This window comes from Prionailurus viverrinus, chromosome C1 (assembly GCF_022837055.1).
Source record: "Prionailurus viverrinus isolate Anna chromosome C1, UM_Priviv_1.0, whole genome shotgun sequence".
Classification (NCBI taxonomy): domain Eukaryota; kingdom Metazoa; phylum Chordata; class Mammalia; order Carnivora; family Felidae; genus Prionailurus; species Prionailurus viverrinus.
Window position 1 is genome coordinate 109,224,507 of NC_062568.1, and position 13,588 is coordinate 109,238,094.

The 13,588-nt window shown below is 48.4% G+C and overlaps 1 protein-coding gene across 1 annotated transcript in view; it reads left to right on the plus strand.

Moving 5' to 3' along the window:
* Window positions 1–10,039, plus strand: part of LOC125171668 (serine protease 40-like) — a 30,869-nt gene extending 20,830 nt beyond the window's left edge. The window contains 6 exon segments of the mRNA XM_047868839.1: window positions 799–1,089; window positions 1,787–2,067; window positions 4,033–4,219; window positions 4,221–4,311; window positions 5,906–6,072; window positions 9,624–10,039. Coding sequence (XP_047724795.1) covers window positions 799–1,089; window positions 1,787–2,067; window positions 4,033–4,219; window positions 4,221–4,311; window positions 5,906–6,072; window positions 9,624–9,941 — 1,335 coding nt within the window. The 3' untranslated portion in view covers window positions 9,942–10,039.
* Window positions 10,040–13,588: the final 3,549 nt, after the last annotated feature.

Genomic DNA, 13,588 nt, shown 5'->3' on the forward strand with positions numbered 1-13,588 from the left:
CCTAACTTAGAGGATTTAAATGATGAGATTTTGCACTTTGAGCTGATGAGATACTGATGCTTACATTTAGATGACTAGGTTGGCTCACAGATTGGCCCCTGTTCGCAGAGGTCAAGGAGAGGCTAGAAAAAGAGGCAGGCTGCTGCAGATTGGTTGGTGGCAGATTTAATTAGCAAGAGAACTTAAATATGAGGCTTGTCTTGGGTGTCCTTGAAGCAGCTCCAACTTGGTGGGCAAAGCATACGTTCCAAAGCCAGGGGAGAGTGAGGGGCCTCTTCTGCCTGGATCTAGCTCTAAGATCAACCAGTGGTCATATCCTCTCAGTGACCTTCTCTAACAGATGAGACTCTGAATTTTTAGTTGATACTGTAATGGAATGAGACTCTTGGGGACCTTAGAATATAGTGAATGATTTTGCATTTGGGAAGAACATAAGTTGTTGGCAGCCAGAGGTTGAACTCCGCATACAACCCATACCCTTGCATAATGCCCTCTTGCCACCTGTGACTATAATGAAATATCCACCCCATTACTATGCCATGCTGTATTGCTCAAGTGAGTTTAAGAAAGAGATATTATCCATAGTGGGTCTGACCTAATTATGTGAATGGGGGAGGGGTAGAAATGAGTGCATTGGATCTTGAAAGCCAGTTAGAAATATTTGGTGACATTATATAAGCACATGACCTCTGACCATTAGTGCATATTCCTAGGCATACACCATAACCACGCTGTGTCTGCCATCAAACTGGGGTCCTTTGGCAGAAGACTCTATATGTCCTCTGCTTCTCCCATCAGCCTAGGGACTCTGGCATCGTGTGTGGGCCCATTGCCTCCTCCTGGTACCCACACAGGCTGCAGGGCAGGAGGCGACACTCCCCACAGAGGGAGACGGTTTCCCAGCAGCCCTTGCGGCCTCGCGTGGCGCAGGCCCCTCGTCTGGGAAGACGACGTGGACTGGCCCAATGGCAAGCGCCCGGGCCGAGGGCTCAGGCCCAGGCTGGCAGGGGGCCTGCGTGCTGGCCACAGCCCTGCTCTGGCTGTGCCCACTGTTGCTTCGTGCTGAGCCTGAGGGAACTGCTGCGGATGGTGAGTGTGGGGGGGAGTATGGTGAGGGGCGTCAGGTTTCCCCACCTCTCAAGTGTCCCTCACCCACCCCACCAGCCAGGAGGACCTCTACCTGGCTGAGTGGGGCCCTAGAATTCCTGGGTTCCCCTTCGGCAAGGTCAGGGAGACCCATGGCTGAGGAGACCAGGGCACCCCCTCTTCTTGCCAGCTCTTTCCTTCTGGATCTCAAGCCTCCTCAGTTCAAGAGCGGAGGTTCATCACTGGCCTGTCTGTGTGGACCCCCAAAACCTCTTCATTTTAAGAACAGGATGCAGTGCTTCAGGAGAATTATCAAGCAAAATGTGCTCCATTTGGCCTCAGTCTCCCTAGAATATTGGACTGAGATGGGAGGGGTGCAACCACTTAATCCTCAGTGGCCCTGAGTAAACAGCATCCCTAAGTAAGTCCTTAGTTTCTGGGACTTCAAATAATGGTGTGCTAGTTAAGTGAAATAAGGTCTGGTGAAGCACCTGGGGCAGCACCACCTCCTGGTCTTGACTTGCGCACCCCAGTGGTATGCAGATGTGTACCTCTGCAGGTGCCTGCACCACAAACCTCACCCCCACCCTTCTTACTGAAACCCACAGGCTGCTTCCTTAGTACTACCATCACCAGCAAAGCCAGGTGGCTCTTTGTTACATGAGCCATGTCTCTTCACACTGGGCCTTGGATTTCCCAGCTGAAAAGTGAGGAGGGGCCACGGGGGCCCTGTGTCCTGTTGATGCTGACATCCAGAGACACCAAGGCTGGCATCCATAATACCTCATGGTGCCTCATGGGTAGGATTGTCTCCACAGTGTGTGGGAAGCCAGCAGTAACTGGGAAGATCTTTGGTGGCCAGAATGCACCGGACCGTCGGTGGCCATGGCAGGCCAGCCTACTCTACCATGGCAAGCACATCTGTGGAGCTGCCCTCATAGATGCCTACTGGGTGATCTCAGCTGCCCACTGCTTCCAAAAGTACGTGTTCCCAATGGGCCCAGTGACTTGGGTGGGATTGGGGAGGGAACACAAGATGGACAGAACAGAAGGGGGAGAATGATGTCCCAGACCTTTTTCCCTAGGCTTTGTTCCTGGCCACCACCAGGTGTCTGTGTGCACTGTTGCCCCTGACTTTGAGCATTCCCCTCTACTTGGAATGCCATCCATTCTCACCACCTTACTCCAGTTTCCTGACTCTCTGAGTTCACATCTCCCAGTACAAAGGCCATTTACCTTATCTCTTCCTTCAGGGATGTTCCCATCTGTCCCCCTCCTCACACTTTGGTAATACCAAGATGGTATGGCTGTCTCAGCTACATGTACATTACTTGTACATAGCTAAGTGGAAATTAACTTTAACTGTGATTATCAGTAAGTACTGGAAAACAAACTTTAGTTCTAAAGTCATTGCCTCCAGCCCACTTTTTGTCTTCTTTAAATTTTAGGATTCTGAGTCCTGTTCCCACTCAAGGTAGATTCTGCATTCTACATCTTGCCCAGCTCTAGACAGGCCAACAAGATGTCAGTGGGTTTGTTTCCTCTTGTGCAGATGGTAGTGGGTGTGTAGTATCCCTGGCTGAACATATGGCACAGGTTTTAGGCTTTAAGTCAGAGCAATAGTTCTAGGGTCCCCACTTTCCAGGGCTGGGGGAGCATTAGAGCCTGGACAAATTGGGCAATTATTTTGTCCTCTTCCAATCAGGCTGTTCAAAGGTCATCATTGGCACAACTGCCAGAGGCTTCCCTGGGTCCTAACCACCTGCACATTCTAGCACATTTCTCTATGGAAGCATCATGGGACTCTGGCTGTTTAACCAGCATCCAGAAATTCCTGTCACTTCTGTAGAAATATGTGCCTAAGAGCAACTGTGTTCACCACTGTCTCCATAAGCCAGAGTGAGGCATGAAGCAAATGGCCTCTGTCCTCGGATGGGACACAGATAGTCAGGAGAGTGGGCTGCATCTCAGGTGTATCCTGAGCTTACTCTGTGCCCAGAGGGAGCGGGGAGAATATCACACTTGAAGTCAGAGGAGGTAAGAGCCACTGGCATCAACTGGCTTTGAGAACCACTTGGGTTCTGTTCATTTATTCAGCACTCGTGGTTGGTAGGCCCCTTGTGAGGCCCACCATGGAGGATGTGGAGATGCAAGACCCACCTTGAAGTTTCTCATCCTATCAGGAAAGTGACACATGAACCCAGCTACTGTGCTGCAGGATGGAAAGACCAGAATATGCAAGAGGGTAGACCCTGAGCCAGTGTCAGGAGAGGTACCATGGGTTGCATCAGAGGAGGGGCTTGGAGCTAGTACGGCCTTGTGGGAGAAGAATCCAGTCACATGGAGTCTGGGCAAGGGAGCAGCACGAGCAGACCACATATGTTGGAAAGCTGCTCACTTTCCAGAAGCAAGTTCAGTTCCATGTGCTCGCCTGTTTGCTCCACACAGGCTTATTGAGTGCCTGTCTCCAGATGGGGTTCATCCTTTAGGGAAGTCTGAGTGTGAAGAATGGGAAGAGGGAATGGATGATTCTGCCCTGAGAAATGGGGTCTTTGAGAACCACTCCAAGCCATGGGACCTTCCAATTGTTCTGGTCAGAGCTGGGAAGGAGCCAAGTCTCCTCTGTTCTAAAATGAAGGGGTATAGTTTGATGTGCCCCAATGTTTCTTTCCAGCACTGAGATTCTCTGCTCCTTTGATTTGGGGGCATACTGGGAAAGCCATCAGAAACTTTCAAAGGACAGATTTCCTGAGGCAACAGACAGACAAGAATCCAGCCCACCTGATGAGAATATTAGGAAGGGAGGAGAGAGCAACCTCTGGAATAATGGTGATGTCTGGTTGCTTATGGGGTTGGGAGAGTTGGGGGTAGGCAGTCAGGTGAGAGTGCAAGGGTGTTAGCCCAGTGCTCAGAGGAGACAGGTGATAATACAGCCTCTCACAACAGGTCCCATGAACCATCTGACTACCAGGTCCTGCTAGGGTACCATCAGCTCCAACATCCCACTGAGCATAGCCGGCAGATGACAGTGTATCGAGTCATTGTTCACAATGACTTTAACAAGCGCTACTACATGGGCAGTGACATCGCTCTGTTGCAACTGCATCTATCTGTGAACTTTACTTCTCACATCCTCCCTGCCTGCCTGCCTGCCGGGGCCTACCATGAAGCTGCCCCTTCACAGCAGCTGCTGGATAACCGGCTGGGGGATGATCACTGAGGATGGTGAGTAGGAGCAGGGCAGGCAGGGAGGGTAAGGGTGGTGGAGGAGGAAGGTGTGTTAACTATTGTGGGGCCCTTCCAGCCCTGATACCATTTCCTTCTAAAGCTTCAGTTTCCTTCTGTCATGCTTCAAAAAGTCTGAGCATATCTAACTTTTGGAATCAAGAACTTGGGCTCTTTGACTCCAAGCCATTTAGGATTCCACTCTGATTCACAGGTCCTGCATGAGACCATGTCAGGCCCCTCCAAAGCTTCATCAGGCACCTCTTGGGCTTTCCCTACCATGGAAGTTACTCAGGGAAGCATAACAGTAAGGAAATGAAAACAAGTTTGCTTGTTGGCTTGAGAGGCAAAATTGGGTGTTTCTGGATTAAGAACATATTCCTATGTGAATCTCACTTCCCCTCATCCATTAATTCAAGTAAAACTTACCTGTTCTGCCAGCTTGCTGGGCTTGTACATTTTTAGGCTGAGAGAGGAGAAATGGTGGGCAAATATTTTTTTAACACAATGGAAAATGCTTTTAATTTAGGAAAATGTAACATAGAGTGAAAAAAGCAGAATGTAAATTTGCCGTGATTTGTAGGGTCATAGGGTCATGATCTGGCAGAGTATCTCACTGGAGGTATTTGGGGCAAGATTTTCTTTGCTGTGCTCTGGCCACAAATATCAATCACACTGTCTAGTCATGAAAACAGCCAATGCTTCAACATTTCCAAAGACACCCTCTTGGGAAGCACTGTCACTCATTAAGAACCACTGGCAGAGCAAGGAGGATTCTGCAAAACTGGTCGGAGGGTAGGAATTGGGGTATGAGGGGAAGTTGCAGGCTAGAGCAGCCAGCAGGTCAGGGAGCATCTGACATCAATGATAGACTCAGCCTGCAGCTGTTCTGTCCTCTCCCTGACCACAGTTGCTGGGCCTGGGTTGTCCCCAAGGACATGTGAGAGCTGTACATGGCAAGCACTCCACAGGACGGAGCTGTCACTGTGACACTGAAAACACCAGTCTGATCTGTGAGCAATCTGTGGAAATAGAATCCACATGGAAAGCATCCACAGACCAGCTGCTCGTTGAGGCTGGGCCATGTCTTATTTGACATACTACCTCACCCCACCCAGCATCCATTAGGTGCATCACTGGAACCTGGGCCAAGCCAGGACTTTCAACTTCCACCCTCCACCTCTACTTCTATATCTGCATAGCTGCCGGATTAATTATTTTCAAAACACAAGGAGACCCTTCAGTGGTTTCCCAGTGTGCTTGAGAGAAATCCAAACTCCATATACTGGTGAAGAGGCCTTGCTCGCTCTGGACCCTGCTGTGACCTTGTCTCATTTTTTTCAACTCCCACGCCACTGCAACCACCCAGACCTCCCTCCTGGCACTTCCCACCACAGACCCCGCACCTTTGCTCTCTTGTCTGCCTTAAATGTCTTGTCCCTTCATCTTTGCAAGTCCTCTGAGAGACTTCCCCAATCCTGTCAGTTGGAAATGGCAGCATGTCCATTAGCAGGCCGGTTGGGGAGGTAGCTAGCTAGCCCTTCTCTCAGGCTCCAACCCACATCTGACTTTCCCCCACTCCTGACCCCTGCAGATTTCCTGGCTGCACCATTTCAGCTGCAGGAGGGAGAGGTTGGCATCATTGACAGTGAGGTCTGTAAAATGTATTTCCAATCGCCAGACTCCAGCAGCAGTGAATATTCTATACACGAGGATATGTTTTGTGCTGGGGACCTCATGACAGGAAAGTCCATCTGCAGAGTAAGTGAGATTGGCTCTGTTTATCAAGTGGGAACTCCCCTCTCCCTTTGTGTCTTCTCTGGATCCTGCCCCTGACTTCCTCCTCCTAAGCTCACCCCAGCCTGAAGTGTCAGAACTGAAGGTCAGAAGACCCCAAAGAATACTAGTTCATTCCATACATTTCTTCGTTTAAAAAAAAACGTTGTTGAAGAATAGCATGCATAGAAAAGGGCATAATTTAGACATGTGCCATTTGATGCATTTTTAGAAATTTGCACAATCAGGGACACCTGGGTGGCTCAGTCTGTTAAGCATCCGACTTCAGCTCAGGTCATAATCTCATGGTCCGTGAGTTTGAGCCTCATGTCCGGCTCTGTGCTGACAGCTCAGAGCCTGAAGCCTGCTTCAGATTCTGTGTCTCCCTCTGTCTCTGCCCCTCCCCTGCTTGCACTCTATTTGTCTGTCTCTCTTTGTCTCAAAAATTAAACATTAAAAAAAAATTTGGGGGACGCCTAGGTGGCTCAGTCAGTTGAGCGTCTGACTTCGGCTTAGGTCATGATCTCGCAGTTCGTGAGTTCGAGCTGCATGTCGGGCTCTCTGACAGCTCAGAGCCTGAAACCTGATTCGGATTCTGTATCTCCCTCTCGCTGCCCCTCCCATTCTCTCTCTCTCTCTCTGTGTTAAAAATGAGTAAACATTTTTTAAAAAATTAAATAAAAAAAAAAGAAATTGGCACAATTACGTAACAACCAGCACCTAAAGAATCCTCCTGATACTTCCTTCCTGTTACTAACTCCCTGAGACTAGTCCTGGCTTCTGAAGCTCTGTGGATTAGTGTCGGGACTTACCTACATGGAATTATAGAGGATGCATTCTCATCTGGTCAATATTATGTTTCTGAGATTTATGCATCTTGTGTGTAGTTTACATTGTTCATCTTGTTGCTGTATGGTATCCAATGTGTGAATATACTACAATTTTATTTATCTATTCTAGTCTTGGTGGCATTTGGATAGTTTCCACTTGAGACCATTACAAATAGATTTGCTGTGAATATCCTAGTGCATGTGTTTTAGTGCACATGGGTTCACATTTTGGTTGAGTATAACCCTGGGAGTAGAATTACTGTGCCATAAGATATGCACAGGTTCGTCTCTCACAGGTACTGAGGAGCAGCTTTCCAATCCACTGGTACCAGTTTGCACTCCCCCCAGCAGAGGATGACAGTTGTGTTTGCTCCACATTGCCTCCAGTACTTCATGTTGTCTGCCATTTTCTTTTTTTTTTTTTTTTTTAATTTTTTTTTCAACGTTTATTTATTTTTGGGACAGAGAGAGACAGAGCATGAACGGGGGAGGGGCAGAGAGAGAGGGAGACACAGATCGGAAACAGGTTCCAGGCTCTGAGCCATCAGCCCAGAGCCCGACGCGGGGCTCAAACTCACGGACCGCGAGATCGTGACCTGGCTGAAGTCGGACGCTTAACCGACTGCGCCACCCAGGCGCCCCTTGCCCGCCATTTTCAATGTGATTTTTAATTTGCATTTCTCTGAGAATTTCTCTGTGAATAATGAAGATAAGCACTTTTTTCATATGTGTATTGCCTCTTTTTAAAAGTGTCTATTCAAATTTTTTTGCCATTATTTCAATGAGATTGTGTGTCTTTCTCATTGAATTTTAGAATATGAGTATGTTATTGAATATATGTATTAAGAATATTTTCTCCTACTCTGTGGAATCCTTCTATTCTATGGTGGAGAAACTGAGACCCAGAGAGGAAAGTGGATAGCTCAAGGTGAAGTGGCATGATCATAGTCAAACCTAGAAAAGCTTGGAGCTATGGCCCCCACATGCTTCCTCATACAGAGCTCCTTCCTCTCCTGCTCCTTTTGCTACCTCTTTGTCTCTCTCCTTGACCATCTCCCATCAGCTGAAAAACATACTGTCATGATGCCCATCTTAAAACACCCTACACATACCTTCCCTTTTCCCCAGCTCTCTGCCCTGGGCCCTGATTCTCAGCCTGCCTTCCCACAGGGCTCACCCACTTCAAGGGCCCTCTCTGGCTTACTCACTTCTCTTTCTTGCCTCAGCCCATTCTATCAGACTTTTGTGCTCGCCCTTCCTCCACAGTTTTCTCACCAAGACAGCCAGATGCCTAGGTGCACCTCTGACCTCCTCCCACTTGGTGCTTGGCCATGCACCCTGCAGAACATCCCATCATACTTGAAGGGCAGCCCCTCTTGTGTCTCCTGCTTTCTTCCTCCTCTTTCTGACCTCCACACACCAAGGACCCACCACTCAGCCCTTATTCTGCTTTTCCTGCCTTGCTCCATTTTTACCTTAAATGGAGGGAAAGGGTCAGGTAGGGCAAATCTGTGCCTCACCATTTCTTGCCTGTCTTTATCAGTCTCTTTCTGCTGCAGTAGTTCATGACTGGTCTCCCTGTGCTGATTTCTGCCCTGCCACATACTGTGCTTCACCCAGCCCCAGAAATCCTACCATCCTTTTAGAATCTGTATCAGGTCACACTACCTCCCTGCTGAGTGTCCTTCAATGTCCCTTCATCCATACCCTCCCAGCTGATAAGCCTGGGCCTGGCCCTGCCACTTCTCAGCCTCACCTGTGCCAAGCAGGCCACCTACCTGTGCCTGCAAATTCCAGGTCAGGCCTTGCTCATCCCTCCCATCTCTGCTTAGAGGCTCTCTGATGGTCCAGTTAGGGCAGCCCTTCCTGCCATTTACCACCCCCTGGGTGCCTCTGTTCCACATCTTGCATCTGTGCATGGTGTGTGCTGTACTGTCTGTGTTCATGTTCTGTGTCATATCAGTGTCTCCTACACACAGGGTACTCGGTCATGTTTATTCAACAGAAGGCTGGAAGGGTGCTATGTTTCTTTGGTCCCTACTTTATAACCCATGAGATAGAAGCATTATGCCCAATGGTGCCTTCCTGCCTTGGAGTCCTGACCTCAAAGTCCTTAGCATTTTTCTGGGACCCCCTTGGGCTCCCTGCCATTCTGACCACCCTACCAGTTTGGACTTGGGATCACTTCTTTTCTGCTGAGCACATTTAACAGTTTGCATTTTCTAAAGAAGCTCCACAAACCAGAGACCTTAATAAGTCAAAAACAAATGCCCAGGTGGGATGTTGTACTGGACTGATAATTACCCAGAGGGCTGCAAGCCCCATGGGACTTCAGGTGGTACCTTCACTCACTTAGGATTGGGAGCACAAAGGGCTGGTGTCCGATATCTGGAGTCTGCCTGCATATTCTGATAGGTCTATGACTGCCAGCTTAGAAGGATGCTCAGAGTCCCCTCCACAGGCTTTGTGAAGTGAGCTCCAAAGCCCTACCCTTGCGATTTTGATCAAAGAGGTCTGCAGTGGGACTCTGTGTCTGGATTTTTCAAATCCTCCATGTAATTCTGATGAGAACAATTCACAGCCGCACCTTGACATGAGGCTTCCTAAACTCCACTCTAGTGGAGGGCAAAGGCACTTCACACTGTCTAAACCATGTGTGTCCCCCTCTGTTTTGGTCCCCATGACTCATGCTGTCTCTTTCCTCAGGGAGATTCTGGAGGCCCCTTGGTCTGCAAGCTGAATGGTGGCACTTGGTTTCTGATGGGGCTGTCTAGCTGGAGCCAGGCCTGCCGCTATCCCATAGGCCCCAGCGTCTTCACCAGGCTCACCTACTTTTCCCACTGGATCAGTGAGAAGCGGAGCACCTTGCCCAATCCTGATCCTTCTTTTGCTCCTTCTCAGGACAAACCTCCTATTTTGAGTGACTTTTCTTCTCTGGGCACTGTCCACAAGCCCAGCACCTGCATAACCCTTGTGTCTTTACAGACCTTCCTCCTACTGCTGATTTTCCTAAGGATTCTGTGACAGACCCTGTGATGCCCCTCCTGGCCCTCCCCAACAAGCTTGTTTGCATTAATGCCAACAGGCTCTACATTCTTCTTAAATGTGTCCATCTCTGAGCAATCCTGTCCATCTGAAGCTTACTCCAGGCCTGATAAAATTTTAAAAAATATATTAAAGAAGCTTCCTGCTCCTGTTTCTGACCTATCAGAGCTACCTTCTGTCCCCACCTTACTGTCATTCAAGCTCCTTGGCACATGAAGTTCTCCCCGCTCCCACAGCTGGGAGTAGGGAAGGGCAAGGACACTGAGGGCCTGGCTAGCTATCTGGAACTGAATCACTAGCCTTGAGGAGTCTTCCAAAGAGCTGTCATGGCTTAGGGCCCAAGGCCTCACCCCATGGAGGAAGTGGCATCCCCTAGGTCCCACAGAACACTAATGGCCAGTGTGATAGGGACGGGTCGCCCTACGGGTGGATGATTTGCCGTGAGCTGGAGATGAAGAAGGATACTCCAGGCCCACAGGCCACAGAGGTTCTATTTGAAAGGCTCTATTTAAAGTAGACTGTGAAGGGCTCTGGCTACCAGGCTAAGGTCCAAAATCACAGGTCAGCTGCCCTCAGATCTCTGCTGTTAGTCTATTCCCCTTGTACCCACAGTACCTGTCCTCCCCCTATCTCCAGAGGCCCAGCCCCCCACCCCGGGGGAACCTGTCATAGCTTGTGGTTTGGCTGACCCAGGACTTGCTGGCCCAGCACTGAGCCTTAAGCCATGTCCTGAACTGTCCCCTACAAATATGTCTGGGTCACAGAATTGTAACTAGTTAGCAGAATACTCAGAAGAGTCTCATAACCACAAGACCCACCCTGAACTCTTGGTGATCAGGGAGCAGCCCTCAACCATTGCAGATCCACTGTATCAAAATGCCATCAGGTGTTCTGTGCAAATTCTTTCCAATCCTGTCCCCCAGATAGCCTGGACTCTCACCAGCAGGTGAAAATAGGTGAAGTCACATCCACATGGTCACCAGAATCTTGCTGGCTTTAAGCCCTCTGCTACTCATGCAGAGGTTTCCTTCCCAGCTCAGCAGTGTCTGGAAGTGATTAAAAAAAAAAAAAAAAAAAAAAAAAAAGCATTCTCTCCCTATTAGTAGACTCAGTTATGGGGCTTCCTGGCTGGATTGCTGGGCCCGGAGGTGGGAATCAGCACTTAGTTCAGATTTGGAGCATTATCTACCCACTGCCCCTAGAACTTCCACTTACCTTCAACCCATGGTGGCTTTGTGCTGACTGTGCTGGGTTTCTCTCCCACAGTGACTTCTGCTTTGTCCATCAATAGCCATGTTTCTATGTGAAGCACCGAGTGGTGTGACTGTTGGTCCTGCATGAAGTTTCTTGGGTCCCCTAACTCAGTAGATGCAAATACATTTCCAGTCCACTCTGAAGATCTGCCAAATCACAACTTTCCCACAGCCTACTTCCCTGTTACAGCCAGCTTCAATGTTTGGTATTATTATCCATGTTTGATCGCTTTTTACAGATCTTAACCCAAGATCTAGCATGGTTAAGTAACTTGTCTGAGGTGATGTGGGTAGTAAATAGCAGAGCAGAAATTCAAACCCAGATTTCTTAAGGAGCTCAGAGGTCTTCCCTCTAATGCAGGCCATTCTCAGGCACCTCAGGCCCTGTGTGATTTCCTCTCTCAGGTTAATTTTGAGAGGTGCCTTGAGAGGCTTGGGTTAACTGTCCCAAGTGTGGCCCTGGTCAGTGACAAGGAAAGATCCCAAATAACAAGACTGATGTCAGGGTGCAGAGCAGGTCTGGAAGGCCAGTAGGACTGGGGCTGGGGAACAAGCTGGGAGTGCTGCTGAGGTGGATTTCACCAGACCCGCCATCAGAAGCTCCCAATGGGCTGCTAGGTCGCACTCCCACATCAACCCTGGATGAGCAGGGGAGGTGAGAAGGAAATGTAGAATCAATAAGAAATCCTAGAGGAAGTAAAGTTTTCCTGAAGTGGCCTGTAGCTGGGTTAAGAGAGTAGGGCAATGATAGGATGGGCTTGAAGGCTGTTTGCATGTCCCACTCTCCCCCCATCTGATACCATGTGACAAATGCTGCCTAATCTTTCTCAGGTGCCAGTGTATTCCAGGGTGGATGTGTCAACTAGTGTGTAGCTTCTGATAGCCATCTTGAGTACATGCCCTCCGTGCCCACACTTCTACCCCTGAGGTCAGGGGGAGTACTACATGGGGAGACTTGATCCTTCCACTATGATTTCTTCTAAGAGCTTTAATGTTGAAGCCTTGGCTGCAGAAAATGCCTGGCAGATATCAGTATGGAGGAGAGGTTAAGAGTGGATTTTTGATGCCTGGGACCTCTGGTCTAGGGTCACCCTCCCTTCTCCTTGAACTCACCAGGACTTCTGTCCTTCTCTGGTATACTGTACCAAAGAGTGACAGAGTAGCTGCTAACCCATGGGTTATATGAGCACATGTGCCAAAATAACTGCACAACTGAGAAGTATGATTGCCACATAAGAAATACAGAAGATTTGACGTTACATGTTATTTGAGATAGAATTATTAGAAGAGACAGACCACCAAAAATTAATAAACGCAATAAATGTCCTTATGGATATTGGAAAATATTATTAGCAATAAGACCCAAGACAAAGAAACCACAGGAAAGAACCAAGTCAAAATATTGTGTATGAAAAATACAATGGTTGAATTAGAAGGCACAACAGATTGGATGAATAACAGGTAAACACAGATGAAAGAGGCATACAGTTGCTACTTTGTGTAGACATTACAAAGTATGGACTTTGGAGCTGGCACACTTATGGTAGGATAATGTGTGGAGTTTCTTTACAAAAGATCTAATTTCTAAGGTATGGTTGGGGATAAGGAGAAGAGGAGGCCAGTGCAGGAGCCTGGCATAAGCTCTGCCACCCCCCACTTCCCCCACCCCTGGCCCTAAGGAACAGGGAAGGGAGAAGAGGAGCAAGGACTGACAGCTGAGGGACATAGCTAACTGAGGAAACCTCACAAATAGGGTTTTTGTGGAAATAAACACTGTGACCACTTCTGTCGCCTCCTCAGATCTTCAGCTGAGTCTCCCCTCTGGTTGAACCCACTGTGGCCAGAGAGAATAGGAACCTGTCAGGCCTTCCAGCTTGCACTTCCACCCCCACAGAAGGAGTGGGATGGGGTGGAGAGTATGCCTGGAGGGACAGACAGAAGATAATTGCTACAGGGGGTCTAGATTACTTGGGTCCACTCTCCTGCTAAAAAAAAAAAAAAGAAAGAAAGAAAGAAAAGAAAGTCTTTATTAATTCAGTAAAGAAAATATTCATGAGGTACCCGGCTGTCTCAGTTGATGGACCATGCAACTCTTGATCTTGTGATTGTGAGTCTGAGCCCCACACTGGGTGTAGAGATCACTTCAAAAAATAAGATCTTATGTAAAGAGGCAAACCTAGAAGTTGACTCTCACCTATAGAGAACAAACTGATGGTTACCAAAGGAGAGGTGGGTGGGGTCATGGGTTAAACAGGTGATGGGGATTAAAGAGGGCACTTGTGATGAGCACTAGGTATTGTTTTGAAGTGCTGAATATTGTACACCTGAAACTAGTATTATGCTGTAGGTTAACTAACTAGAATTTCAATAAAA